The sequence below is a fragment of the Rhinichthys klamathensis genome, unplaced genomic scaffold (genome assembly GCF_029890125.1).
Source record: "Rhinichthys klamathensis goyatoka isolate OS25496 unplaced genomic scaffold, OSU_Roscu_1.1 h1tg000108l_1, whole genome shotgun sequence".
NCBI classification, from domain to species: domain Eukaryota; kingdom Metazoa; phylum Chordata; class Actinopteri; order Cypriniformes; family Leuciscidae; genus Rhinichthys; species Rhinichthys klamathensis.
In genome coordinates this window covers 1,506,779-1,534,111 of record NW_026606646.1, presented here as the reverse complement: position 1 = coordinate 1,534,111, position 27,333 = coordinate 1,506,779, and the positions used below count along the sequence as shown (strand labels likewise).

At 37.6% G+C, this 27,333-nt stretch overlaps 1 protein-coding gene across 2 annotated transcripts; it reads right to left on the bottom strand.

The window, feature by feature from the left end:
* Positions 1–448: 448 nt before the first annotated feature.
* Positions 449–26,958, bottom strand: stat5b (signal transducer and activator of transcription 5b). 2 transcript variants are annotated; one of them, XM_056253671.1, is made up of 20 exons: positions 26,734–26,958; positions 24,788–24,923; positions 22,982–23,138; positions 17,891–17,980; positions 17,615–17,789; positions 16,483–16,613; positions 16,239–16,390; positions 14,006–14,161; positions 13,732–13,911; positions 10,239–10,326; positions 9,080–9,202; positions 8,875–8,967; positions 7,963–8,169; positions 5,801–5,895; positions 5,585–5,727; positions 5,284–5,439; positions 3,446–3,503; positions 1,706–1,810; positions 1,543–1,614; positions 449–689 (listed from the first exon to the last, which is right to left on the bottom strand). In XM_056253671.1, exons 2-20 carry the CDS (start codon positions 24,913–24,915, stop codon positions 566–568), a joined length of 2,433 nt encoding a protein of 810 aa, XP_056109646.1. In that variant the 5' UTR covers positions 24,916–24,923; positions 26,734–26,958; the 3' UTR covers positions 449–565. The 2 variants fall into 2 exon arrangements, with proteins under 2 accessions (XP_056109646.1, XP_056109647.1); XM_056253672.1 differs by lacking the exon at positions 1,543–1,614 and having other exon boundaries at positions 26,734–26,951.
* Positions 26,959–27,333: the final 375 nt, after the last annotated feature.

Sequence of the window (27,333 nt, the reverse complement as noted above, 5' to 3'; positions counted from 1 at the left end):
TAAGCACACTAGTGTGCAGGAGCACTTCCATTGTGTTGTCACTTGATTCCCTTCTGTTGTGGCTTGATTCCACTGTGTTGTTAACTTCTGTTTTTTCCCCTTTTACATTTTGTTGTTTTGTGCACCACTGGCCCACCATAGAAAAGACAGAGGTGGAGGTGAACAAATTGAGAAGACTGAATACTGACAGCTAAATGTCAATGTGCCAACCGTCTGATTGGAGATTTGATCAAGTAGGTTTTTATAAGACGACTATAACATAAAAGGTTATGGGTAATGAAAGTCGAAAACCCACATTGGGCTAGTAATGCAGCCACTCCTATCCAGCCAAATAAAAGTCTACATTGTGAAGTCCACAATGTGCATCACTGTATATGACATGGTATTCTGTTCTTTGCTGGTTAATGATGGGAAATTACACAAAGTATAATAAAAATGCAAAGGCATATAGACATCCAATAATCAGCTTTGACAAACATAACATTTCACATTTGTCAAGATAAAAAGATGGAATGCAACCATAAAGTGTTTGTGTAGTTGGGATGAGAGATCACAGGGTTAAAGGTCATGACTGTTGTCCACTCCATTGGGTTTCCATGGGCTGTCGAAGGAACTCCTCCACCTGCCGGGCCATGTCCATGGTCTCATCCAGATCGAATTCACCTTCAGTGTCTAACATGGATTCATTCCTTGAGACACACACAGCAATCATACAATCATACAAACAGACAATCATAGCTGCAGGATAGTATTTTGAGCAGGGGTGGCTGTGAAAACTAGAGGGGGTGGGGGGGTCCATAGACCAAGAGAAACTGCGTAGAGCTACAGGACTAGAGTGAAGCGCGATGGCTGACAGGACGATGGCGGAGGAAAAAAGCGCAAGAGAACTTTAGTTCATAAAAGTTCTCCTCGGTTAAAGGGATAGTTCACCCAAAAATGAAAATTCGGTCATCCTTTACTCACCCTTAAGTTGTTCCAAATCTGTATGAATTTCTTTCTTCTGATGAACACAAAAGATATTTTGAAGAAGATGGGTAACCAAACAGTTGATGGGACCCATTGACTTACATTGTATGAAAAAAAAAATGGAAAAAAAAAGGGAAGTCATTGGGTCATTACCAGCATTCTTCAAAATATATTCTTTTGTGTTCAACAGAAGAAAGAAACTCATACAGGTTTGGAACAACTTGAGGGTGAGTAAATGATGACAGAATTTGTTTATTAATCGGTAGGAAAATCGGCACATCCCTAGTGTACAGCCTAGACGCATAAGTAAAATGTTGATAAATAACTAGAATGCGAGATTAGTTGCTGCTGAGGGACAACCAGACTCTCGCTCTTTTTCTGCTCTCTCTTTGCAATGACTAGAAATTCTTGTTAATTGTTAATGTTGGATATAGAATTATGTTACAGGTTGACTTTTTACAGTCAAGTCACTAATGTTTGCAATGAATTCTAATGAATAGATGAATTAATGCAATTATTTTTCTCTTTTTTTTTTTTGTTAAAACAATTTTATTTATTTATCTTTAACACCCCCACCTAATTTTTTCTTGGGCTCCACGGCAGGGGAGCACCACTGCAGCACCCTCAGCACCCCTACTTCCCGCAGTACTGCATACAATCATGCAATCATGTTATTGGAGAGAATGACACTAATAGCATGGGGGAAATAAATATTTTTAAAATGTTTCTTAGAACTTACATTGATGGATAGATTGTGAAGTTATGGTGTTGATTGACGGTGGGCGATGCTGCATGCTCCATGAAGGAATTCCCGGAAGACGGTTCAGGATTGGGTGAGGAAAACCTGAGAAGGAAAAGAAAGTACAAGCAGGTCATTTAACCTAAGGTCTGTATTAACATTTGATGTCTTGCTCAAGTCATTTCTTGTAATGTATTTAAATACACATTATAATATTGTTTCGAATAAGTGTTCAACTTCCAAAATTCTGTTTGCATCTAGTTTCCCATTATTAAATTAAATTATCATAATATACTGATATATATAAATGGGTCCATAATAGGGCTGCTCGACTATGGCACAAATCATGATTATTTTGGTCCATATTAAGATCACGATTATTTAACAGAATTGGGGGGCAAATTACCAAAATCTTATATCACAATATGAGTAAGTGTATTCGACAATAATGATAAATATTATTATATAATTCTTTTTTTGTTGGAAATAAAGTTTCCAACTATACTGGAAGGTTTGAAATTTCATAATTCTACCACAGCAAAACTTATACTAGTCATACTAATGTAACATTTTGTCAAACAATTATTGAAGATGGTAACAGTCAGTAACAAAAAATTGCAAATAATAAGACAAAGAAATATAACAGAACAAAGATGCAAATGTAATAAACAGCACTTTAATTTTTAATAGAATATTAGGTAATAACTAACAGAAGAAATGCAACATAAATCGAATACAGTAATCATCAAATATAATAATAAAACACTGCACAGTCTTCACTGTATGAATTAAACTTAGTTTTAAAAGTTTCAAACTTATGTTATTCTATAAAAGACTTCTGTCAGACCTAAAAGGACAAATCCAATATATTGTATCCAATATGCACATTCGACTTTATCTTAACTGTTTATGTTCACTTAAGACATAACCAAATGTGTTTACACAAATACATGCCAAGTTGGACACAAATACATCCCAAATATTTTGGGGTGTGCAGTATATGACCATAAGAAAAGCTGGTTGTCAGTGTGGAATACCTAAACATGGACTATATTACATAATCATTACATTTTTACACCCTCAGAATGGGTAGCTTCCCCTTAACAGGACTTCTTCACCTGAATTCTAATCACATGCAGACTATTTAAGCACTGAGCATGCTGTCTTGTTCTGCCCATGCAAATGTTAGAGAGGTTTTTTTTGTGGGTTTTTTTTGCCTCGGACTGATGAATACCTGTACTGTGACTTTTGGTTTCAGTAAAAAAGTCATTTTGGTGCAACACAAATATAGAGCATTTTCTCTGTTCTGTAGATAATGCTTCTTTGACAGCATTATCTGCTTCCTTGTTTCCAAAGATCCCACATAAAGTGAAAATTTCACATTCAAGAGATGAAAATTTTATTGTGTTCACAATTGTTGGGTCATCTGTTTTAACAGATCCCAGTGTTAACAGAGATGTTTTTTAGTCAGATTTTTTTTAGTTGTGGTGCACTCAATGCCAGCATTAGAGCACTAGCTTCTGAGGTGAAAATGCTTTGGTCAGGAATACATACCCTGACATAGTTTCCTTGTTGCAAAGGCAGCAGATACAGTATGTCATAATAGATCCATTTGTATATATTGGCATATATTGGATAATTTCTCTAATATCTAGAAAATGCTGGTGATAATCATGTGGATTTGATTTGGATTGTTTTTGACTTTGTCAAATAAAAATTGAGAAGAAAAAAAATACTCACTCAACCTTCACCACCTGCTTGATCTCTGGTTTGACATATCCATCCCCCACTGCTTTTGCTGGAAAAGCAAGATCATGTTCATTAAAGACTTGCTACTGGGAACTCTTACATTCACAAGACCTAAAGTGAGCATTTTTCATCTAGACAGAGCATTATCCTGATACTGGTCCCCCTCCCCAACACTGCACATTTTGTATGTCTCCCTAACTAAGCACTCCTGATTAGAGCAGTCAAAATATCATTTTTTCACTACACAAATAGTGTAATAGAATGTAGTAAATTCTTTGTGCTTTATTTGCCTGTGGTTTAGAGCGTTACGCACATCCACAATGGGAGTCACATATTCTGACTAGCATGGTTCAAGTTCACTTGTGCATCTGCATCCTTTTGTGCAGATGTAAGTTCTAGTTTATGTACTGTATATATCTGAATAATCTCATATAGGATGCATTTTAGTGAGTTTATTATCCTGTTAATCAAGTGCTACAAGTTTCCTAGAGTTCATTTGCTCTTCAGCTTACGAAGCTCAGCTGGCGATGGCCAACATTATTTTAATATGATTGGAATATTTGAAAAAATTATAACGATAATAAATTATTCAAGCAAAGAACCCTTTATTATCGTTAAAACTTATTTCAGATCAGCACAAACTCACTGACTTAGTTCGCCTACATTTCACAATAAATTTTAAAAAAATGTTCATAATTTGGTGGTTATAATAAAGGATTTGTGAGTGTGCAGAACTTGCACTGCCGTTTTTGAGTGGATTATGAAATCACACACTAACTCAGATTCACACACTCAACAGACATGTCTGTGATTGGCTCTAAAGCTCAACAATGAAAAAACATGTAAATGGAAACTTGTCACTCTTAATAGAATGTGCATGCAAATATGTATGGACGATTTTGAAAGCAGCTGCTTATCAGTGGGTACCGAATTTAGTCATACTACCATTATTGCAGAAGTCGGATCTACACTAAGGCCCCATTTACACTGCATGGTTCAAGTGACCCAAATCCGATTTTTTCCTCTCATGTGGCACAGATCGGATATGACCCATGAACGTGTAAGCAGGAAAAAAACGCATGGATTCCAATTTTCTCAGATCGGATTCAGGCCACACTCATATGTGGTAATAAATCGGATATGGATCGGATACGTGCATTTGCGTGTGCCATGTAAGCAGACAAATCGGATATTCCCCAGTAAATGCGAGTCGTACGTCATTAAAAAAGTGACGTCAACTCAGGTGGACACCACCAACTGAGATCACATGACTTATTATAGGCGCGATGGAGGACGAAGGATACACACAGTGGAGCAATGCGGAGGTTTCATGTCATTTGAGTGTTTGGGGCGAAGAGACAGTGCAGGCAAAAATGCAGGGTTGTTACAGAAATAAATCCGTGTTTGAAGACATTTCAAGAGATATGGGGAGGCACGGTTTTAAGCACTCGTGGCTACAGTGCCACCGTAAGATAAAAAGCTTAATGACTTTTAAAAATATTGTGGAAAGCAAAACACTGGATAATTTTATTCGCATCTGCATCCATTGTATTTCGTGCTGTTTTACTTCCTTTTCCGGGTCAGAACGTCTACATTTGGTAGTTTCAGCAGTGTATAGTGTACATGCAAAAATCGGATACGGGTCACTTTTAAAAGATGATGTAAGCGGTTCGTCAAAAAAATCGGATATAGTCAGAAAATCGGATTTGGGACCATCAAGACCTGCAGTGTAAATGCAGCCTTAGAAATTATCTCTGCTAAGTAATTGTAACTATGCTAAATATCAATCATAACATTTATGATACATTTGCAAAAGGCGGCATGCATACAGTTTGGAGGTGTGCAGTAACGGGAGAAGACTTCCTCTTTGGGCTGGTTGGGATAGAGGAAGAGCAGATGGTTCAGATCACTGATCCGATCGGCCAGAGAGCGGATGGAGAAATCTTTAGTAGTAAAGGGCATCAGGTTCCACACCATCCGTTCTCCTGCACAACGAAACACACATACTCAGATTGATGGATGCTGGGTAAAGTCACGCATTTCTGTTCAGCTCTGACCCACGTTTGGCTGCATGCAACTGGGTTCTGATGATGAATATTGTCTTTCCTAACCATTTACTGTGCTTCTTACCTGCTTTGTTCGGGTTTTCTGCGACCCATGCAATGGTGATGCCTCCGATTTCTGAGTCGCTGAAGCGCAGGAGGAACGTGCCGTTTGGTTTGGACATCAACATGTCCTGAGCTTGCTGCTTGTTAAGAAAACCCAGAATCGCTCTGCAGATGAACATACAACATTTTACCAAATGTACACTTATTACTGACTGAAGTGTGTTGAATCAGTCTTTACCCATCATTCCAGTGAGACTTCAGGTGTCTTTTCATTAGCTCAATGACTCCATCAAACCACTGCCAGAATGTGAAGCTCCTGCCTGGCAAACTCTCCTGTCAACACAAAAACAGCCAAGACTGGATACTGCATTGCATTCATTTCATGTTCTGAGAAAAAAACTAAAGTAATGGCTCTAAAGTGAGACAACTCATAATGGAAATGATTGCTGAACACTAGCGTTGGGAAGTCCAACTTATTTATATTGGCAGCTCTGGTGGCCCGCCAGTTTATTCTGTCCCACCAGTTTAATCTCTCAGTAACCAGTTACATAATGAACCAAAAATATTTTTATACTTCTCACAATAACATAAAAGGTCTCTAACGTTGAGTTTTGCACCATTGCTTTGTCAAAGCATTGGTCAACTGAAATCAAATCTAAAGCACGATATGGCTTAGTGTCCTTATCAAATCACCAAAGGCTATAATGAAATAACTACATAGTCTGTTGCGCTGCGAGTTTCAAAGCGAAGCAGGCACTTTGCTCGCACGATCAGCTCGTGATCCGGTGTTTTCCGTGTCTCTGATTCACACTGAATCCAGCTTTCATACTAAACTCCATCTCTGCATGTGCTGTGAGTTTAATGTGCATTTGGAAAAGCAAACAGCACGAGTTACTTTATTTTCATAGTTTCTAACTTTTTTTTGTACATATGATTAAAGCATTTGGGTGATTCGCATTGGTAAACATGTTTTCACAGAAACTTTTTCTAGGGTTTATCTCTTGCAAGTGAAAAAACAAAGTAAAACAATACTTAAAGCTGCAGTCCGTAGCTTTTTTGGGGTTAAAAAGGATCATAAATACATAACCAGCCAGTTCAAAACTATCTGCTTGCCTTAGCTCGATTCAAGGCGGTAAGCTTGTAATAATGTTTTTAATTCCAGTGGTACTGGTGGATTTCCGCGGGAGATTCGAGCATGTCTTTGCGTCATTACGTAACATCTGTACACATAAAGAAGGAGTCTCGGCTAGTAGGCTATATTGCGTGTGAGGATGTTGGAGGTAGAGATTTATAGCCTTTTCTCACAGCACTTGATATAATTAAACTTATCAATTTGATGGCGGATCCAGAAAGGTTCAAACGACAATCACCAGTGACAACAGATTCACCCGTTGTAAAATGCAAAAGACTTCGTTCGGACTTCGGAGTGGCTAACTTACAGAAAAAAAAGAGACTGCAACCGGACCCATGCGAAAACAAGGATACATAACGGAAGGACATTACCTGTAGTCACGCAATGCTGACGTTGTTAACATTAACAAGATGAGAACAAAGTATAATTTGCACGGCTTTGCGTGATGATAAACGATTTTTAGATTTAATCAGCGTGATTTACTGCAATGTCAGAACCAGAACAAAAGTGAATGTTACTTACTTGTTCAGATCACATTTTCGGGGGAAAATTATTATGTTAGTCATACTTCCAAAAAGAATAATCTGTGATTCTGAATGCCAGTATCGACACCGGCGCGGTGATTGACAGCTGCACACTCTCCTCAATGTGTTCATCCGCGCTGTGCCATGTCGAACTACAACTCGCGTAAAGTTGATAATGCCGCGAATGACTGCAATTGCAGATTTTGAACAGAGATGGCGAAAAAGAGGAAAAAAATGCGGACTGCAGCTTTAACATTATCTATACAATATAATAAAATAAAATGTATTTTACAGTGCAGTTGTATTACAATACTAACGCATTACTGTCTTAGGGATAATAATTATAATATTATTTTTACTATTATACTATTGTAATTGTTTGGCTTCCTAAAATACCAGTGTGAATGTAATGTAAACTGAGACAAGGCATGCCCCCATACCCCACCAGAGGGACCGAGGTCCATCCCCATAGTCTCACAAAATCCTATGGGAAACACTAATACATGCCTCTAAAATGCTATTTATTAAAACTAAACGCTGCTTCATATGTGTGTTGCAACAGTATTATGATTCTCTGCTCATTTAGAGTCCCACATGACCAAAAGGCTGCATCAGACGATTCAACTGATTCCGTCCGAATCGTTCAGTCTGATTTGCCAACCATTGAAAAGAATCAATTTAAAGAACAACATCTTCAGGTGATAAGCATGTACAGACACTGGTTTGTGTATTAGTGATGGTTACCCTATTGAACTGAGACCAGGTGATGGTCATGTTGCAGTAGTCCTCAGGGTTATTGCTGGAGCTGCTGAAGGCTTTCTGAGCGAGGAACACCAGATTGTCTTCTGACAGGCCTCTGTCGCTCTGAACCTCTGATTTATATTTCATGTTCAGAGCCTCACACAACTGCGGCCACAGCACCTTATCAGGCACTACGAACGGCACTCGACCCTAGGGAGACATAATGAAGAACCTAATGAGCACAGGTGCATTCTGTTGTGAACACTGTAGAACGTGGCAAAGCAAAAATGTTTCACTTTATTGCATTTTGGTCATGTAAAAGGATTTAAAGACATTTCCCCGACAAACAACATTGTGGATGCCAGGGCTGGGTTGGACCTTCATTTTTATGAACCGAGATCTTTTAATCTATGCTGATTTCAGATGATGCGTGAACAAAACTTCACTAAAGATTATTTGTAGCGCTTCCCATCCAATAATTGCAATAAGCTTTGATAATTCTGATATGAAACTGTCTGCGCTTTCAAATTGTCAATTTTATAACGAAATTCAAACAATAAATTTCAAAAGCTTGTAAGTTAACTAGACAAAATAACCATAGAGAAGAACATCTTGCAAAATATATGCACTATATTACACATTCATTGTATTTTTACTTAACATGTTGTCTTCATTATTTAATGTATGTTTGAATAAATCTGTCATGAAAAGTTATTACAGCCACCATATAAATGTTTACATTTCAACAACAAATTTCAGTTAAGGTAAAAAAAAAAAAAAAAATACCATACATTTAAAACAAAAAACAAAAACAAAAAACATACATTTAAAAAAAAAAAATACCATTGATGTTTCAACTGAGACCAGTACATTTCATTCAAATATGCAAACAATATGTAAATGATGTGTCCTAACCGGCTCAGAGAAAGCATTATCCCACAATACTGTCGCTGTAGCGTTATTGTCTTGACTCCCATGAACGATGACCACAACAGGCAGGGATAATGTCTGCACAAGAGAGAGAAACAAAAAGGAACAAATGTATTAATGATACAATGTTGAATAAGACAACAAATAGGAATGACTATGACAAGATTTCTGTTTTAGTTCAATGTTTTACCTTCACGTGAAACACAAGTTCATTTCCTCCCACACTGAACTGAGACTCAAACAGAACCGTAAACTTCTCTTCGGTCACTGACTCCGCCCCACGGCGATCTGAACGCTTAATACGCTTTAGAGACTGCAAACAAGAGGAAAAATAGTCATTAAGAAAAAGTATCATTAAAAAAATAAAAACAAAAGGTTTGATTCATCAAAACATCCACTGAATCAAATACCAGGAGGTCGAAAAATAAATGAATGAAATAGTCAGAATTTTTTTTTAATTAAAGCAACCTCTGCAAAACAATGCAATGCAATACAATGATGATTGAGAGATGAACATTCTTCAAAAGTCTGGTGTATCATATTTGATACTCGCAAATTAACATGATTTTTCTAAAAATGTATGTATGGATAATCAAGTTAACCTAAGTTTCTCATGAAATATTAATGTTAACCCTTGTAATACATAATTTTTTTTTTTTTTTTTAAAAACCTGTATACACCTGTTGCATTCCCAGGTCCGTTTGGACCCTGTGGAACGTAAGCTTAGCTTATAAAAGTCATAACTTAAATTCCCCCTGTGGTGATAATCAAACGTTTAATGTTGTTTATATGTTTAAGTGGTGTTTTAATATGCCTTAAGACAAACTATGTGCAAATTCATGTCAACACCATTGCCGAATATTTTCTGCTTAAAACTGCAGTGAACCAAAGGCAGTCTCAAAAACACGGTTTGAAATCGCTGGTGTTTCTGACGTCACAAACTACCTTGTAACCAATCACATCAACGAGTGGATCTTTGAGCAGGTGTGAGTGAGTGGCGGGGAGCTAATTTGCATATTCATAGAACTGCCTATACTAAATGAGCCAAGGGTGTAGAGTTACATTCAAGCTACTTTAAGACATGACTAAACATTTTTCAAGAAAAAAAACTTTAAATATGTAATTTTGGTGATCAAAGATGAGTTTTAAGGGATAAAATGATTGACTACAGGGGGACTATTTTTCAACTAAAACCATATTGCCTTTCAGCACTGTTTTGATCATGTTGATAATTGAGGCCTTTGTTTGCGTATCAAATATGATACAGTAGGCTTTATAGGGTTAACAGCATTTTGTGGTGCGTGCAAACACACTCAATGTGTAACATGAAGCATTTAAGCGCAGTTTACCATGGTCCTGAAGTGTGCGCTCAGGGTGCAAGTGGTTTGATGGTACTCCATCACACAGTTGTTGTTCAGAATCTCTCCACTGCTGTCACTTCAGTATAAAGAAAGGACAAACAAGTCATGTACACAAGCAGGAACAAAACAGTGTTTCTCAACAGGCCTTGGTGGAGATGTCCATAAAACTGTATAATATGGTAGACATCTGTGATTCATGTATGCGATACGCGACTATAGTTGCAGTGTGGTGTCTAGGGATGTGCCAGGATGGTGAACTGTTTGACTGGTCATCCAACAATTATCTAGTCAAATGGTTTAATATTACGGTGGTGCAAAGATGCAAATTCTCAAAAAATTAATAGATGCAGCATCTCAGAGAGCACTTTAGCAGACAGTTCTACACTGTTCATAATAATCAAAAATCAATCATGAGAAGATCAAACTGAACTCAAATATATGTGACTTATCCAGATGCCTGTACCACAAAGCTAGTTAAACAAACTCAGGGTTACAGGATTGGTTTCGAGTAACACTCTTTCAAAGAAATGGAAGGTGGATTAAGATTGTCGTACAATTCAAGAGAAATGGACAACAGAATATTTCTTCTGGGAAATAAAAAAAGAAAGTTGTTTTCCAAATGTGCATTCTGCAGTTGTCTTAATTTCATATCGTATGAAGTAGGCTACTTTACACTTTGTTTGTTTTTTATGATGGGTTCACTCTTGTAGAGGGCTGCATTGGGATTGAGTCCCGCCGGGTCCCGCGGGACCCAACGCAAATCTCGCGGGAGCGGGCGGTTTTAACTTTGCTGCGGGCGGGAATGGGCGTTAAAAAAAAACAACTGCAGGATCGGGAGATAGCCTAGCGACATGATGGAGATGTCAATGATGTGGAAAAGAACCTCAAACGAGGTATTTACAGCACAAAACCTAAGCAAGGCAAGTCTGACATTTGGACTACTATTCATCTTCCTGATCAGTGCGTCAGAATACATGCAGGCCAGGGAAACGAAACAAACAACCCCATGAATCTCTTTAAGAACAGCAATACAAATACGTGTTTTTTCCTGCGGGACGGGAGAAGACAAAGTCAATGCATCTCTATTGTGCGGGAATAAATTCTCAGAGTTTTGCGGGAGCGGGCGGGAGTGTAACACATACGTCGCGGGAGCGGGCGGTAATGGTCAGAAATTCGGCGGGCGGGAGCGGGATGAAGAAAACAGTCCCGCGCAGGACTCTACACTCTTGTATCAGTTTTATTCTCCATGTTGTGTGATAGCTGTGGTAGCCTTTTATGGCTGTTATATGTAAATCTACCAAAGAATTCTATTTTGGATGATAAATTAGGTATTAAATTCAATTTGAACCGTTATGATTATTCTCGCCCAGTGTTACGTTATGTGTATTTTTGTATTTTGTTAACCCTTTCTATGTTTCTTCTTTTGTTTCCCGTCTTTTGAGTTGAGGTATCAGATCGCTGCTGATTTGCCAATTGTGGCGCTGCCTGTCAGCGGTTATTGGACGCTCAGCAGGCGGTCCTTTTAAAACACCTCTTCCGCTGCACAAAAGGGAGCTGCTGTGACTCCGGGCCAGTTGCACTGTTCCAGAAGCCAGACCAAAAGGGTTTTATAGTACTTTGAGTTTTTCTTTGACTTATTTAGAATGTGGTAGTAATATAGGAGAGACCTGGGGCCTCATTTATAAAACTTTGCGTAGGATTTGCGTCAGAAGTGGCGTACGGATGAAACATAGGACGTGCGTACGCACATAAATATTCGGATTTATAAAACCGTGCGCACGCACATCCTACGTAGTTTTTCCTTAATAAATCACAATCAATTCTAAAAGTAGCGCAGCTTTTGCGGCTTCATGTCACGCCCATAGTTGCCCATAAATAGTCCGTGAAACGCCCACAAGTTAATATTCATCGATTGCGAAATCATGGCAAACATAGAGAGGAAATCAAAAAAACGTAACTTCACTCAATGTGAAGTAGAAGTTATCGTTGGCGAGGTGGAAAAGAGGAGAAAAATGTTGTTTGGAGGGCACCGTGTGGGCATTAGCTACTAATGCCAAAAAGGCACTTGAGTGGCAAAAGGTTGCAGACGCCGTAAATGCTGTAGCCTCACAACCTCGGACTGTGGCCGAAATAAAAAAGAAATGACAAGCTACAGATGTCGGTTATAATCTAATTGGAAATGGGAAATAGTTCAGCGCAAATGTAATTTCTTGCAGCTTTCTGAATGGTTCTGAATCAAAAATAAAACAAACTGAAGGCATATGCATGAAATACCTGCATGAATACCATTCCGTAGCTGATAAATACATTTTTACTATGAAAACAACTTTCCCAGTGGACAAATAATACATCTATCTATTTTATTTATCTATCTCTCCCTAATTATCTATCTGACTGACTATCTAGCTATATTTAGCTATATCTAGCTATATCTGCTCCGCCAGACGGACACATTGGCGAGAATATCAGTTTTGTACATTATTTCGTTCTGTTTACCATCTTATTTATGAGGATGAATTGTATAACATGCCAATATTATTGCAGAACATATTTCACTTTTCTTTTTGCAAATATGTGTTAATTTGCATTTCTGTTGCAGATCGATCAAACGGGTGTTCGTGTAGGCTGTTAATTGTAATACTTGCTTTGTGACGTCTTCGTGTTATTTATGAGAGGCAGTATTGCCATTTATTTTACACAACGGTCTACAGTTTCACACACTTTTAAGTGTTTCTTCCATCTGCCGACGGTGTCGCCATTTCTCATTTCACCCGTTTTTGTGCGTACGCCTGGGTCAGAGCTTGCGTGAAGGACCGCACATTTTCCCGTCAAGTTTGCTTTTTATAAATACCAATTATTGCGTAGAGAGCGGCGTACGCCTTCTTTTGTGCGTACGCAACGTTTATAAATGAGGCCCCTGCCCTTTTGTTTGAAACCTGGTTATTCAGTGGGGGTTTTTTGTTAGAGTATAGATAAGGTTGATTGTATTTTTTTGTTTTTTGTTACGTTGCCGTTTAATTTCGTTAGATTGGTTTTGTTTGTTATTTTGGGCCTTGGGTCTTTCTGATGAAATATACCAATTTATTGATTTATTTTTAATTGTTTTACAAATCATACCACTTTATTGTTACTTTCTTTGGTTTCAATGAATTCCACCATTTTATTTTTACTTCTTTCAGCTATTTACAAAAAAAACATCTAAGTGTTTTCCCTGGTCCTTTTGGTCTGATGGCTGGATGGAAGACTTTAGGTATTATTTATTTATTTATTACATCTTACCCCTAGCGGACGTAATAAAATAGGGGCTCCGCCACTTCAGTAATGTTTGTAATATTTTGGACAATGTGGCCCCCTACCCCAAATGAGATAAAGCAACAAGTGCTAAATCTCTTCCATGTTAAGTTTTAGTCAAAGCCAGGTTAAGACCATTATGTGAGTTCCTTGTTATTTAATTCTATAGCTAAAAAAAAAAAAAACTTACTTGCGGGTGTTCTCGTTCTTGAGTAATGCCTTGGCCTGCTGTTCGCTGATGATTGTGGCCTTAACCTGAGGAGGATTCATGTGGACGTTGAGTTTTCCACCGACCAGCAAGCGAACCGTTGCCGAAAATTTTGTCTGAGTCTTCAGCACTTGAGGAGGCTGTTTCTCAATAATAAATGTGCTGCAGAGAGACCAGAAGAAAAAGACACCGCTCAAAACCTTGCTTCTCTGAGAGAGACAATAGTGTCCAATGACGACAGCGACTGCTTACGCACCTGGTGACGAGTGTTGATATGACATCTGTGACGGTAGCGTTGAGTTCAGTGAGAAGTTCTTCTGTGGGTCCAGGTATGGGCAGCTGCTGTGTCAGGTGTTCAACTCGACGAATCTGCTGTCTGTTTTGCCAGATCATATCGGCCAACTTCTCACACCTGCATTCACAAAACAAGAAGATAAAATACTGTTCAAGAGGAACCTGAATAAAGCAATGTAGCGCATGCACATCTCACACAAACAACTGAATCTCAGAGAATCCACTCTTCTGTGCTGCTTTGTTATCATTCAGCGGCCATTCAAACAGGCTGACATAACTGTTAAAGTACCTGTTAAGTCAAAATTAAGTACAGGTATGTGTTCTGAGTTTGTCACACCACCGAAAAATGTGTTATTAGCCACCCAGCCAAATTTGAATGATAAAAAAAGCAGCCAAGTAAATAAAATAAGCTATCAAAATCTTGAAAAAATTAGCAGTACTCTCTGCTCTAAAACACTGGGGGCACCGCTGGCTGCGCTGAAACCAAGCCCACTCGCGGGAAAGCAGCCGACGGTGATATTAGGTGATACTGCTTTCGGGACGGGAGATATTCTGTTCAGCCACATTCACCAGTAACAGCAGATTATCAGTGAATCCCAGTTGTCTCTGACGAAAGTTTATAAAACTATCCTGTGTAAAATGATCACTACAGAGGCGGGTGTTGGTGGTGATCCTCAGCTCTCCATCAAGGTGGCTCTTCACAAAATTAATCCACCTCTTCTTAATACGGTTGTTTTTCGGAAATTTAAATAAGGACACCGATCTGTTTTGTTAGTGATCGCATCCAGGTAATACACATTTCTGTGATGAAGGCATAGCTAGCTACTAGCAAACTGTAGGCTGTAGTAACTAATAGTACTACTGACAGATCACGATTGAGAGGCAAACTGATGCAAATGTGCAATATTGTTAGGGGAGGGGCCAGCCTCAGTGGCTCCAGTGTGTCACCGACAGTAGGGGCTGGGCCCAAGAGCTCAGTGGCTCCAGTGCATCAGAGCCACCGTTTTAGCCCCGCCCAAAAAATCCTGAACACAGCAACGGTGAAAAACTGTTTAACGGTCTAACTCCACAATACAGTACTTCACAGTTCACAGTCTTTGTAATGTGTTTTAGCAATATATTTCTAACATTTATAATGTGTTTAGAATTTTTCTTAGAATTGCCTTTACAGGGACTTTAAACTCACCTGATTGATTACCTGTTGGATGACACTGGACAACTAAAACCAATAGGGCTCAGCGTAAGATTTTGCTATATTTTTTTTATATTGCAGTATGTAAATATATCTGTGCAGTGCAGTAAAGTTATTGACATGTCATAATGATTAAGAAACATGCATCAATGAGAAAAAGTGTGCTAAAAGAAGTTAAGCACAATAAATCCTATTCTTTTAATCCCTATATTTGTATTCTTTAATGAGGTAAAGTAGAAAAACATTGTAGATCATATATATTTAATTTTTATTTGTCAAAATAACAGAAATCATTAATTATCTTTTACATGTTTTAAGAATTTGGTAAATGACTAAATTTCAGTCAACACAAGTCAACTGTAGTGAATTAGACATTACTGGTCTGTGTGTTCATACAGACATTTTTTATTTCATAGGTTTTTATATTTTTGATCTCTCCTCACATTTAAGTTTGTGTTTGTTAGGCAAAGTAAGGCAAGTCAAGTATATCAGTAGTTGTAGCCAGTAATTCAGTTTTGCTTTAAATTAGTTTAGGCTTGGTGTTTATAATAAACGCCACCATTGTTGAAGTTCAATTTATATAAATATTACATTCTCGTTCTGTTTCCCGTTAAATATGATGGATTTTTGTGAAGTGAGGGGAACTAAAATACATGTTTCTAGTGGTATAATGTTAAACGTTACGTTTTATTTACCCGATATTTTACAGTCTTTATGTATCTAAAACTGAAATTCAACTTAAATACCAATGTGAGTTACCTTGCAACTTGTGTTCAGATGCATTTTTCCCGGAATCTATTGTAATATATATTGATTTACACTTTGATAACTAACATTTCAATATGCCAATCAATGGCAAAAAACAAATGGGGTGCTTTTGTGTATGGTGTGGCCTTAAGGTTTGTATAAGGGTACTTCATATTAATTAGCTTATAAAAAGAAAAACAAGCCTACGGTACACCCTCAGTAAATGTGTGAGTGTGTGTATATTGTGCATCAGTACCAGGCTTGCAGTATGTCCAGTCCTCCCTCTGATGGTCCTCCGTTTCCTGCGAGCTGCTGTCGTCTCTTCCACTGGATCAGTTCATCATCCACGATCACGGTTTGCTGTTTCCTCAACAGAGCTAGTGTTCTCTGATGCTTCTCCGCCAATTCCTATACACAAACACACATTATATTATTCAACTGCTGGAAAATATTTGTGTAGTAAGTAAAAAAGACATGCGTATCATGGGGTTTGAGTGTACCTGTCTGTATTTCTGTAAGGTGTTGGCCTCTCGTGTGAGCCAGGCCTCTAGCGTGGACTTCCTGCTCTGCAGACCCGACTCTCTCCCAACACGATCGGCTGGAGGAAGGCTGGCCAAGCTACTCAACTGTGCTACTCGACACAGATAAAACCTCAATGAATCAGTAAAAAATACAAGCTACAGTTCAATGAGTACTCAAAAGCGTTCCCAGAAAACCCTGTGTAGGATATGACATGTCCTTGTCATTTTGTTCAGATCGACTCACTCAGCTTGAGTTCAATCAAGAGAAATTACGTTGTGGAGAAAGCTGTTGACAGCGTGAACCACACGGGAGTAAAGTGTAGGCCAACTACACACTGCATGTTAACTTGATTAAAAAAAGGAACGGCATTCTGTTGTTTTGTGTAAATTAAATATAACAATCTGACATTAATTGCAATCTTGAATTGATTAATTAGCAGAAGTAAAAACCTGCACCGATGCATTGTACTATGGTAGATAAGCACGCAGCGACTGACATTGTTGTATGGAAAAGCACCCCAGAACTCACTGAACTGCAAGTTCCATATTAATGCATAATCAGGTAACACTTTATTTTACAGTGTCCTCCTTGTAACATTTTACATGTAGTTACTATAGTGATAACTATAAATTATGCATACTGCAATTACATGCAACTAACCCTAAACCTATATTAAGTACATGTAGTTGATTGATATTACTCAGTATTTAAATGGAGAACTACACTGTAACAAGGACACATTAAAATAAAATGTAACCCATAATTATGTTTCATTTTGTTGCTAATTTTATCTCTGTATTTTTACTGAGTGTACAGTCCTTTACTCTACTGTGTAGTTGTAAATTGCTCTATAATTAAACTAGATTTGAGACTTGATAAGTAGATGAGACTTGATTTAAATGTAGCCATTAGGCTGCTTTAACTTGCTAAGTCTCCAAGAGATCAAATATATTCTCTCTTCATCTGTAGAAATCAACGGCATGTACTCTATTTAATATTTACTCTAAAAAGGTTTCGCTTGCAGAATCAAGCATTCAGTGGTGTTGTGGTATAATATAGAAAAAAGCTAAATGATATGTGCAGAATGAGATGAGACTTATATGTTCATACCCTGTATCCTCAAGCTCTCCTGGTATTGAATGATGAAGTATTCTTGACTGTGCTGCAGCTTGCGGAGGTCGTTGTCTGTGTCCAGGGTCATGACACGCAGCTCCTCAAATGTCTGGTTGATCTGCTGGTATCTCTGAGGGGTCCCGTCCACCGGACCCGAACCCGGAGTGCTGGCCTGATCACCACAAACACACAAAATATCATTCAATTGTCACATCCCACTCATTACATCCTCAGTGTAGATCAACAACCAAAGAAACTGCGTGTGTGACTTACATTGGATGCTTCCTGTACAAGTCTTTGCTCAGTGTACAGAATGTGTTTGACACACCGCACAAGCTCCAAAGGGCAAGGGTCATACGAGCTCTACAAAACATAGGATCATCAAAATCACATCATCGTGGGTATGAACTCAATTCATCAGAGGAACAAATCTTTTTAAATAAAACATGCGCTTGACCTCAATTCTCAATCATTAAAATCAGATTCCAAATGGACGCTAAAATAATCGGATTTGGACTGACAGTGTGAACAGTCAAAGAGCCTTTGAAGCCGCTTCATACTCATCATTTTGCATAATTTAGAGGAAAATTAAACGAAATAATGATTATTTCTAAAGAAGTATGAACTAAACAGTGTGAATACAGCAATATTTCTCCAAATGTGAATATTTTTAGACAAGCTCAAATGGGTGTTCTATGATCACAAATAAACTGGAGCAGATGTGATTGAATAACTACATCTTATTATTCTATTTGAAATATCTGAGTTACTTTTTCAAATCCGTAATGCAAGTTACTTGTTTTCCCATGTATTGAGTAGAGGCCGACCGATATGGATTTTTGGGGGCCGATGCCGATACCGATAAAAAAAAGCCAGATACCGATATATCGGCCCGATATTATATATTATAATACAGTAGCAATATTATGTATGTGTATTATAGTACAGTACCAGTCAAAAGTTTGGACACACTTTCCTATTGGTGTGTACAAACTTTTGATGGGTACTAGAATACACAGTATACAAACAGAATAAATATATAAATGTTTTGCAATGATCACTCAAATGTGGTGATCAAACACATGTGTGAGTGTGACAAATGTAATGGAGGCAGGGTGAATGATATAATGAGAATGATACATTTGAGCTGTAACCAAACTAGTTTGCATTGCATGTTATATTATATTATATTCTAAATACTGTTGCATAATCTTCACTAACGACTTTGTCTTTTAATTTAGTCGCATTATATAAAACATAACTTGTATCAATAAATATACCAAAAGTGTCACTGACAAAACCTTATTATCTTCTATTTTTAGTCTTAATTCCTCTAATCTCTACCAGTGGAGGAAGAACTCAGATCTTTTTACTAAAAATAAATTAATAATATCATAATGAAAACGTTTTAATTACATATGTAGGCCTACAGTACTTTTATACTATTTTTAAATTAGTAGTAAGCAAAATGTACTAAACGTGAAACATAGTGTTATAATTATATAAATTATTACTTGTGTAACGTAGCGGCATAATGAGATTTAACACTGTGTCTAACTAAACCGGACGCGGCCATTGTTGCTCGCGTCGCACCAGCTGCGGAGATTTGTCGCTCGCGCAACGCATTTTAATCAATGTTTCATCAACCAATTGCCTGGATTTAATAAATAAGAAGTAAATATAGCAGACAATATAATCAGGACTTCTCAGCTGCGCGCTTTCCCCATCACAAGCTCACACAATACGTGACAGAGGCTGGTAGCAGAGAAATCAATTCTGTGAATTACACGCGCAAATCAAAAGTAATATGCTACTACCAACCGGATGAAGAAGGGTTGGCTCTCAACAGAACATAAAATTAGGGATGCACCGATACCAATTTTTTCAGAATCGATCCGATCCGATACCAAAAATTCTGAGTATCGACCGATCCCCGATACCGATCCGGTACCAGCGCAGTTTTTTTTTTAATCAAGTAGAATTTTTATAACTCTGTGTGTTGAACTGATAATCACTCTTTTGTGTATTAAACACAATCTACTTAATATAGACAACTTCATTATAAAGAAAAACAAATCAAAATATATGATCATAATCTATGACAAAAATGCTATTATAAACTAGATTAGTGGATATTATAATTCAGCAGTAAAATGTAATCTATAAAAATCAAGAGTGCACAGTATACTTGTATAAAATCTGAACATTTAGTGAAAAAAACATTTAGTGGGGAACAAATAAGAGACAATAAGTGTAACACTAAATCTGGTAAAACGTTACACATTGCTCTTTGTATTGTTGTAAAATATATTCATGAAAAACAAGATAACAAAAATCAAAAAGATAAATTATTTTATATATAGCCTAAAATTGAGACATGTTTTAAATGTATAGCACAGCTGTTTAATAAGGTAGGAACATATGATAGATAGGAAAGAACAAGAAAGGCTATTAATAATCTTTCATTGCGTCACTGTATTATGATATGAAAGGCTCCAATACATTGCGGCACACAGCGCTTATGCGCATCCCGAGCGCAGAATGATGCGCTTGAAGCCACACGGAGTCACAGCGCGTCGAGTCCGCAGTGAAAAGTTCAAAGCACAAAGGAAATACATATTGATGCGTAGTGTATTTTACAGTATCTATCTATGCAATCGTTTATTGAGCCTTTTCTTTTAATAGTTTTAAATTTCAGTTAGCCTACTGTGCGCGTGAAGAACAATTATAGTGCTCTACTGTACTCCATTGTTGTGATCTAAGAGACTCCTGACCCGGTAGAAAGTAACATGATTAAGTTACAGCAATAAAGTCCAGCAAGATAAAATTGTTTTATGCGAAACCATAGACCTTTATCTACAGATCAAGTATAATAATAGTAACATTGAATCATCTTGTTCTCGTGTTGACTGTAGTAACCGAACGCGACGCGCTGTTTGAATGCTGAATGAAGAATGATTGACAGATTGACGGATGGAAAAGTTTACGTGATCTTGAATTAAATGACTTAAATATTCATGTCTATCTCACATTATAATATATAATGGCTTCAGAACACTTATAATATAGTGCACGAAAACTTTATGGTGCTTTATAATGTTTGTGTGCCTTCTGTTGGGCTTAACAATAACACCGAATATATACGCACAATATCGGATTTGGATCGGGCTCTTCTGAACGATACCCGATCCGGCAAACATGGCAGTATCGACCCCGATACCCGATACAAATATCGGATCGGTGCATCCCTACATAAAATATTCATTTTATTTTATTTTTCGTGTTCGCATTTATGAGGAAAAAAACAATGTTACGGATGTGACAAGCTCTGAAAGCGGCACTAACGTGCTTTAAAACTTTCACCATAAACAGAAAGCACAAAGCCTTTCATTAAAGCTAATTTCGTTTTCTATTAATTGTATCTTAATTTTAATAAATGTTTCATCAACCAACTGCCTGGAATTAATAAATAAGAAGTAAATATAGCAGACAATAGATAATCTCGACACGGAGGCGCCGGCGCGTGAACGGCAAATCGTCTCATAAATGAACCGAAAACTCAGCGTACAGACCTGACTCTGAGACATATCTAAATTGAAATGTCTACTTTTAAACAGAACAATTCAAAGCGAAAGACAGACTGCTATCTTCTGTAATCCGTATGAAATGTGCATTTCTCTCTGGCGTGTTCACTGAAGATCGCGAGTCAGCGTTGTCAACTTTGCAGCGACACTGACTGAAAAGACTCGTTATTAATAAACAATTAAATATATTTGATGTATTCACAATTATTACTTTTGTCAGTTCTTTGTGACAGATTTTATGTGCTTTATTGGCATCGCCACCCTTACATGAATCACCGCACCCGCATTTTTTTAAATATTCATTTATCGGCCATTATAAATGCCGATACCGATAGTTAGGAAAATGCCTAATATCGGCCCGCCGATATATCGGTCGGGCTCTAGTATTGAGTGAGACCTCTTCTGTCCCATGTTGAGAGAAATTGTGAGTAAGAGGCAGAGGTATTGTGAGCACTAAGTAAACATGATGGTTATTGTAGTTCTAGACTAAATGGGAGCATAAACAGATTCAGTATTCCTCAAAATGAATAAAAACACAGAAATGCAAACTCAATTTAAAACAAACCTGCAATAATTAAATATGTTAAATAATACAAATATATTATATGTATTTAATCTCACTTTATCAACCAATATCTTTGCTGCTGATCTTCGATGTTCCAATTCAACCAAACTAATAAGCAAAAATCACTTCAGATAAGCATCACATTCGTTCCATTTTGTTGTACTTATTGACGTGAGAGTGTTGAACTTAATTTCCTGCATCCTATTCTCCTGCAATCGAAATGCCAGCACAACTCAAAGGAGTGAATTTGAATATTCATTTCATTTTTGGTGTGAAAGCGTCTTTACATTTGCCAAAAATAGAACTTAAAAATAGAAGAAAAAAAAAGCAAGCCCAGACCAGGTGAGGAAAAGTACCGTAACACATTACTTTTCATAATTAGTTACTTTTTTAGAAAGTAGTGCGATATTGTAAGGCATAACTTTTAAAAGTACATTTCCCCAACACTAGACACATTAATAGCGTGCAGTGCATGAATTAAATTAAAGAGAGTTAGTTGTGGGTTCTTAATTATTGTGTTAAAGTAATAACCATTAGTATGAAGGGTATGTAGTTAATAGGTCTCTAAGTAGTACTCTACATGGTGACCAATGTCATATACTGTGTTGTGAAATTATTACAATATGAAAATATATATTTTTTTAAAGGTCAATGTTAAGTGTGATTAATTACAGAAAAATATGCGATTAATCAGTTAAAAAAAATTTATCGATTGACATCACTATGCCTATAAATATAACCAAGCACTAGGAAAATTACTCTGATCGGGGGCACAAAAAACAGGATTGGGACATCCTTAGTGCTGAGCTTTGAAAACAAAAACAAAGGTTCAAAAACCAAAATATAAAAGTAAGGCAAGCAATGCTGTTTTGATGATGCAAACGCACCTCGGTTTGGACCCAAATAATATGATGTGAACACAGCCCGAGGGAGGGGGGGCAATCAAACTTAGGTTCAGACCAGGCAATTGAACTGTGAATCGAAGTGTGAAAGCACCCTAAAGAACCGTCTAGCAGTTGCCTGTTGTGTGATGTCACATTAAGTTTAATAATGTATTTTAATAAGGGTCTATTGGAAGGAAATGTAAAACCATTTCAGAATATAAATTCTCTCCCTGTCCCCTGTACTTTTTCACAAGGAAAGCAACCAAGAAACCCTAAAGTTTCATCCTTGTCGGGTTTGCCTCATATACCTGCAAATTAATGGTTCTCATACCTTCAGCTGTGTGGCATAATGGCCCAGTTTGATCTTCAGTAAGAAGCCATCTTCCCCCATCTGATGCTCTGCCTTCCTCTGCAGCTCCTGGATCAGACCTTCCAGCAGACGCTTGGCTTTAAACTCGTCCAGCTGGTTCTCCAGGTCGATGGCATCCCTGCACACGACATAAACGTGCTTCAGTCCATATCATGCCCTGCTACGATAGTACACAGACTTTATAGACCTTAGTCAGGGTAGTGCCATATTCCTTTTTTACAGGAATGAAAACAAGGCTGTGAGGGTTAGAACAGTGTATTCAATGGACTGTACTGTTGTGAACTAATGAAACGCCATTCCGGAAAAAAAAACCCTTGAGTCAAAAACTCCATGAAACAGAGTTGTGAAAATTACCTGATCTAGAACTTTTATACAGTGCGTGTCATTGTAAAGACTAGGGCTGTAACGATACCCTCATGTCACAATTCGATACATATCACAATACTGAACCCACGATACAATATTATTGCGATACTCAAAGACATATGATAAAAAGTTAACAAAAAAATGTACTGGTGATTAAAATGTTACATTTAATATTACAGTGTGGGTTTGGACTTGGTGCTGGTAACCCAATGCACAGGACAATAGTGACACTAGAATAAAAATATTCATGATTCTGAAGCTGAAAATACAGATTTATTTTAGACAAATATGCTTTCACTCTGTCACTCACTCACTAGATATATTTAAAATAATGTAGGCCACTTTTTACTGGTAACATAAGACATTTGGCATTATCAGAACCCACAAATATTTCCCCATTGCATTATTATACATTATATTCAATCAACATTATATATAGTAGTTTAATGTAGTACTGACACTAAAACTCTGAAAACACACAGTAATTTTTATTTTGGGTGAACCATCCACGATACATATTGTTGCAGTTTTGTATTGCGATATATTGTGACATGATATATTGTTACACCCCTAGTAAAGACTGTTTGTCTATCCCTCACAGCCTGGTTTTCATCTGGGTTAAATTCAATATGACATCTAACCTGGTCTATTAGGCTGCGTTTACACATGCGATCACCGTGATCCGATCAAGCAGATCGGATCATAAGCCAATCAGGACACGGTGCGTTTACACCTGTCCTCATCAGCTAGCTTCTGTATCTGGATAACAGATCGGATCTCGCATTCCCGCGGGAAAAAAAAAGGATGGCTCCACCTCCGGTGCAAAGTCGACCTGAAGTGGTGGGTTTTCTTTTAAAAACAGTTTTGAGTCGGGGGACATTTTACAAATCTCGCAAAATGAGGATGAAGAGGCTGCAAGTACTAATATTGTGGATAGATGCCGTAAACGGTACAGATAAACGTATGGGTCCGTGAACGTTGCCAGCTGTGGTGGGAAAAATTGCACGTTCTTTACAGAAAATGAATGGTTCTGCAACTTTCGGGTGCGAAGGCAAACATTTCAGTATATTTGCGATGTACTTCGCACTCGACTATCGCAAAACCACACAGCTACGTGCAGCAATTCCTGGAGAGAGGAGAGGGAATAATGACAGTGGGCGGGGTTTTGTGACACGATGGCTGGATTGCGTTTACATTACACTGAGATCCGATCACAATGCGTCCTCGACTACCTCCGAACCTGGACACGCTGATTGGATAACATTCCGATCAGAAGCGCGTTTACACTTGTCTTTTCAATGTGTATTTGGCCAACATCCGGATACAGGTTGCATGTTAATGCCAAGTGTAAACGCAGCCTCACATACATAGATCTGAGCTTTTAGGGGAGGAGACACTCACCATGGCTGAGCCTCCAGCCACTGTGCCAGGTAGTGCCGCACCTCAATGGGGAAGTGCTGCCCGTAGAGAGATTGCATCTGGTGCAGGGCATCCCCCTGCAGCTGCTGCGCCTGAATCCACAGCGCCATACCTGGCTCTGGACAGATAGACAGATGTGCAATTGCAACGTTAAAAATAGAATGAAAACTGTATCCCACAATGAAATGCGCTCGACTTGACATTCTGTTTGACAAATTAACCGAAAGAAATATCTTGTTCTTGACTGTGAAGTTGTGCCTGGAGCATAAAACTAATGTACGTGTTCCACATTTTTAGTTGTATCATTTGTCATGACGCAATGAAACATACTGAATTGCGTGGACGTCGTTTTTGGCCAAGTGGTCATACCAATCTTGCACTCAGTAAGTATCCCCTGCCTATAATTCAATAAATCACCATGTGGCAAGTGTAATTAGCTATAGTATTATTAAAATGTTATTTTGTGTGTTTTAGTGAAAATATCAAGACGGAAGGGGCTGTCCTCTGCAACCTCTGGATCCCATCAACTGTTTGGTTACCAACATTCGTCAAAATATCTACTTTTGTGCTCAGCAGAATAACGAAATTCATACAGGTTTGGAACAACTTGAGGGTGAGTAAATGATAACAGAATTGTCATTTTCATGAAATCATATCAAAAATCCTATATTGGGTTTTTGTTGAGGAAACCAGGGTGATGCCAACTTCCAGGCTGGCTTATAATAAAAATGTGTCATCACCGCAGCACTCTATAAACTCACAATATAGAGGTAAAGTCATCATTCCACAAATGTTTCAAATGTGCTACATTGTAGTCACATGACCTCATCACACTGCATGTTCAAATCATGATTTAATGATTTAGTAATCATCTTGGGAATGCACATGGTTAATTTTTGTGCACTTATGTAAAAAACATCTGAAGTTCTGTCAGTGCCATCAATCAATGTTTAAAAACTATAGCTGATGTCACTACAGGCTCAAGAAATGGAATGTCTAGTAAAATGTACTCTTATAGAATACAATATATTTGTCAAAAGACATCCAGGTATTCTGTGCATACACAAAATGTGCACAGTTTTGTACTATATACTGCAGAGACAATCAAAGAAGCATTTTGTTTAAAACGGCCTTAAAGTTATATACTGTAAAAAATAAATCAGTATGGCATTACAATGATTACACTACATTTAATCATATGTTTTTGCATTAACATGCTGCATGTGCCCTAAAGAGTGCCATAATATTATTGACGAACCATGTAGAAACCATGATACATGAGTATGGTAATCATTTAGTACCATAACTTTATCAGATATAATACATCACTGCACCATGGTAAATCACATGTACTCTTCCTGACGACAAAAACGGGTATTTAGGTTGCCAAATAAATAAGATTTGAGATACACGCATTAATAAAACTAATAATACTTTGTTCTTTAAAAAATATATTTGTTCGTATTGCTGTTTTTGAACCAGACTATATTATATTAGCACATACAATTAGCATCAACACAAACCTGTTGCTTTAACCTCAAGAGCTAAGTTAACTAGAAGACAACAGGCAAACAGAAATTAAATATCCCAGAAATCATGTTTTCAATATGAAACACTACACATTTATTTTCGATTATGAATTTGAGGGCTCGTGGGTTGTTTAGTTAGCATTGGCAGCTAGCATTAGCTCAACCTTAAGGATCAACCATACAAAACACAAGTGTTTCAAAATCTCGCGTTAAAATCAGACAGTTTACCTGTGCCATGAACGATTTAAAATGTGTATTAGAGTCTGGAAACATGGTGAATTATCACCCACGGGAGCAGTTTAACATTTGTTAAGCTAATCATTAAAAGTACTTAAGAAAGCAGCTCAGAGCAGTCACGTGAGAACAACTGAAAAAAAGGGTGATAAAACATGTGCTTACAGCATTAAAGGAGACCTGCAGCAGAAAGATGTGATGATGACTTGTGGATGTTCAAAGTTTGACAGCGTTCATCCATCCATGAGCTCCACTGCACAAAAAATACACTGCTACAGCAACTCTGAGCTGAGTGGTGCAGGTATGACATCACTTTGTAGGCCAAAACGCGGAAAAGAGTAAACATTTTAGCACTTCCTGTTCCATCGTCACGAACTCAATTTGATTTTTGTTAAATGGCTGAAATAAGGTCTGTGGTGAACACAAGCTCAAGACACTTTCACGTTTTATTCTACGACATAAAATACACCCGCTCGTGATTTTTAAGCTGTTACGTGTCTTGAAAAAGGCTGTTGCTAACAAGTGGCTAAATGGAACTACAGAGGCTGTCGAGGAAATTAAACGTCATCACGCCGGTAAACTCCGCTTGTAAACTATTCTAACTCAAACTTTCTGGGAAAATGTTTTGTAATGAGTTGTAGTAGCCTGTTTTAAATTGTAATAATATTTCACAATATTACTGTTTTTACTGTATTTTTGATCAAATATGCAGAAGAGAATTCTTTCAAAAACATAAAAAAATCTTACTGACCCCAAACTTTTGAG

What these genes read in the sequence shown, in the direction of transcription:
- stat5b (XM_056253671.1), bottom strand. Translation starts at nt 24,915, where the DNA reads ATGGCGCTGTGGATTCAGGCGCAGCAGCTGCAGGGGGATGCCCTGCAC. An exon ending in ATAATGCTTTCTCTGAGCCG is followed by an intron (nt 8,170 to 8,874) that starts GTTAGGACACAT and finishes ATGTCTCCCTAG; the next exon opens with GGTCGAGTGCCGTTCGTAGT. An exon ending in TTCACAATCTATCCATCAAT is followed by an intron (nt 1,615 to 1,705) that starts GTAAGTTCTAAG and finishes GATTGTATGCAG; the next exon opens with TACTGCGGGAAGTAGGGGTG.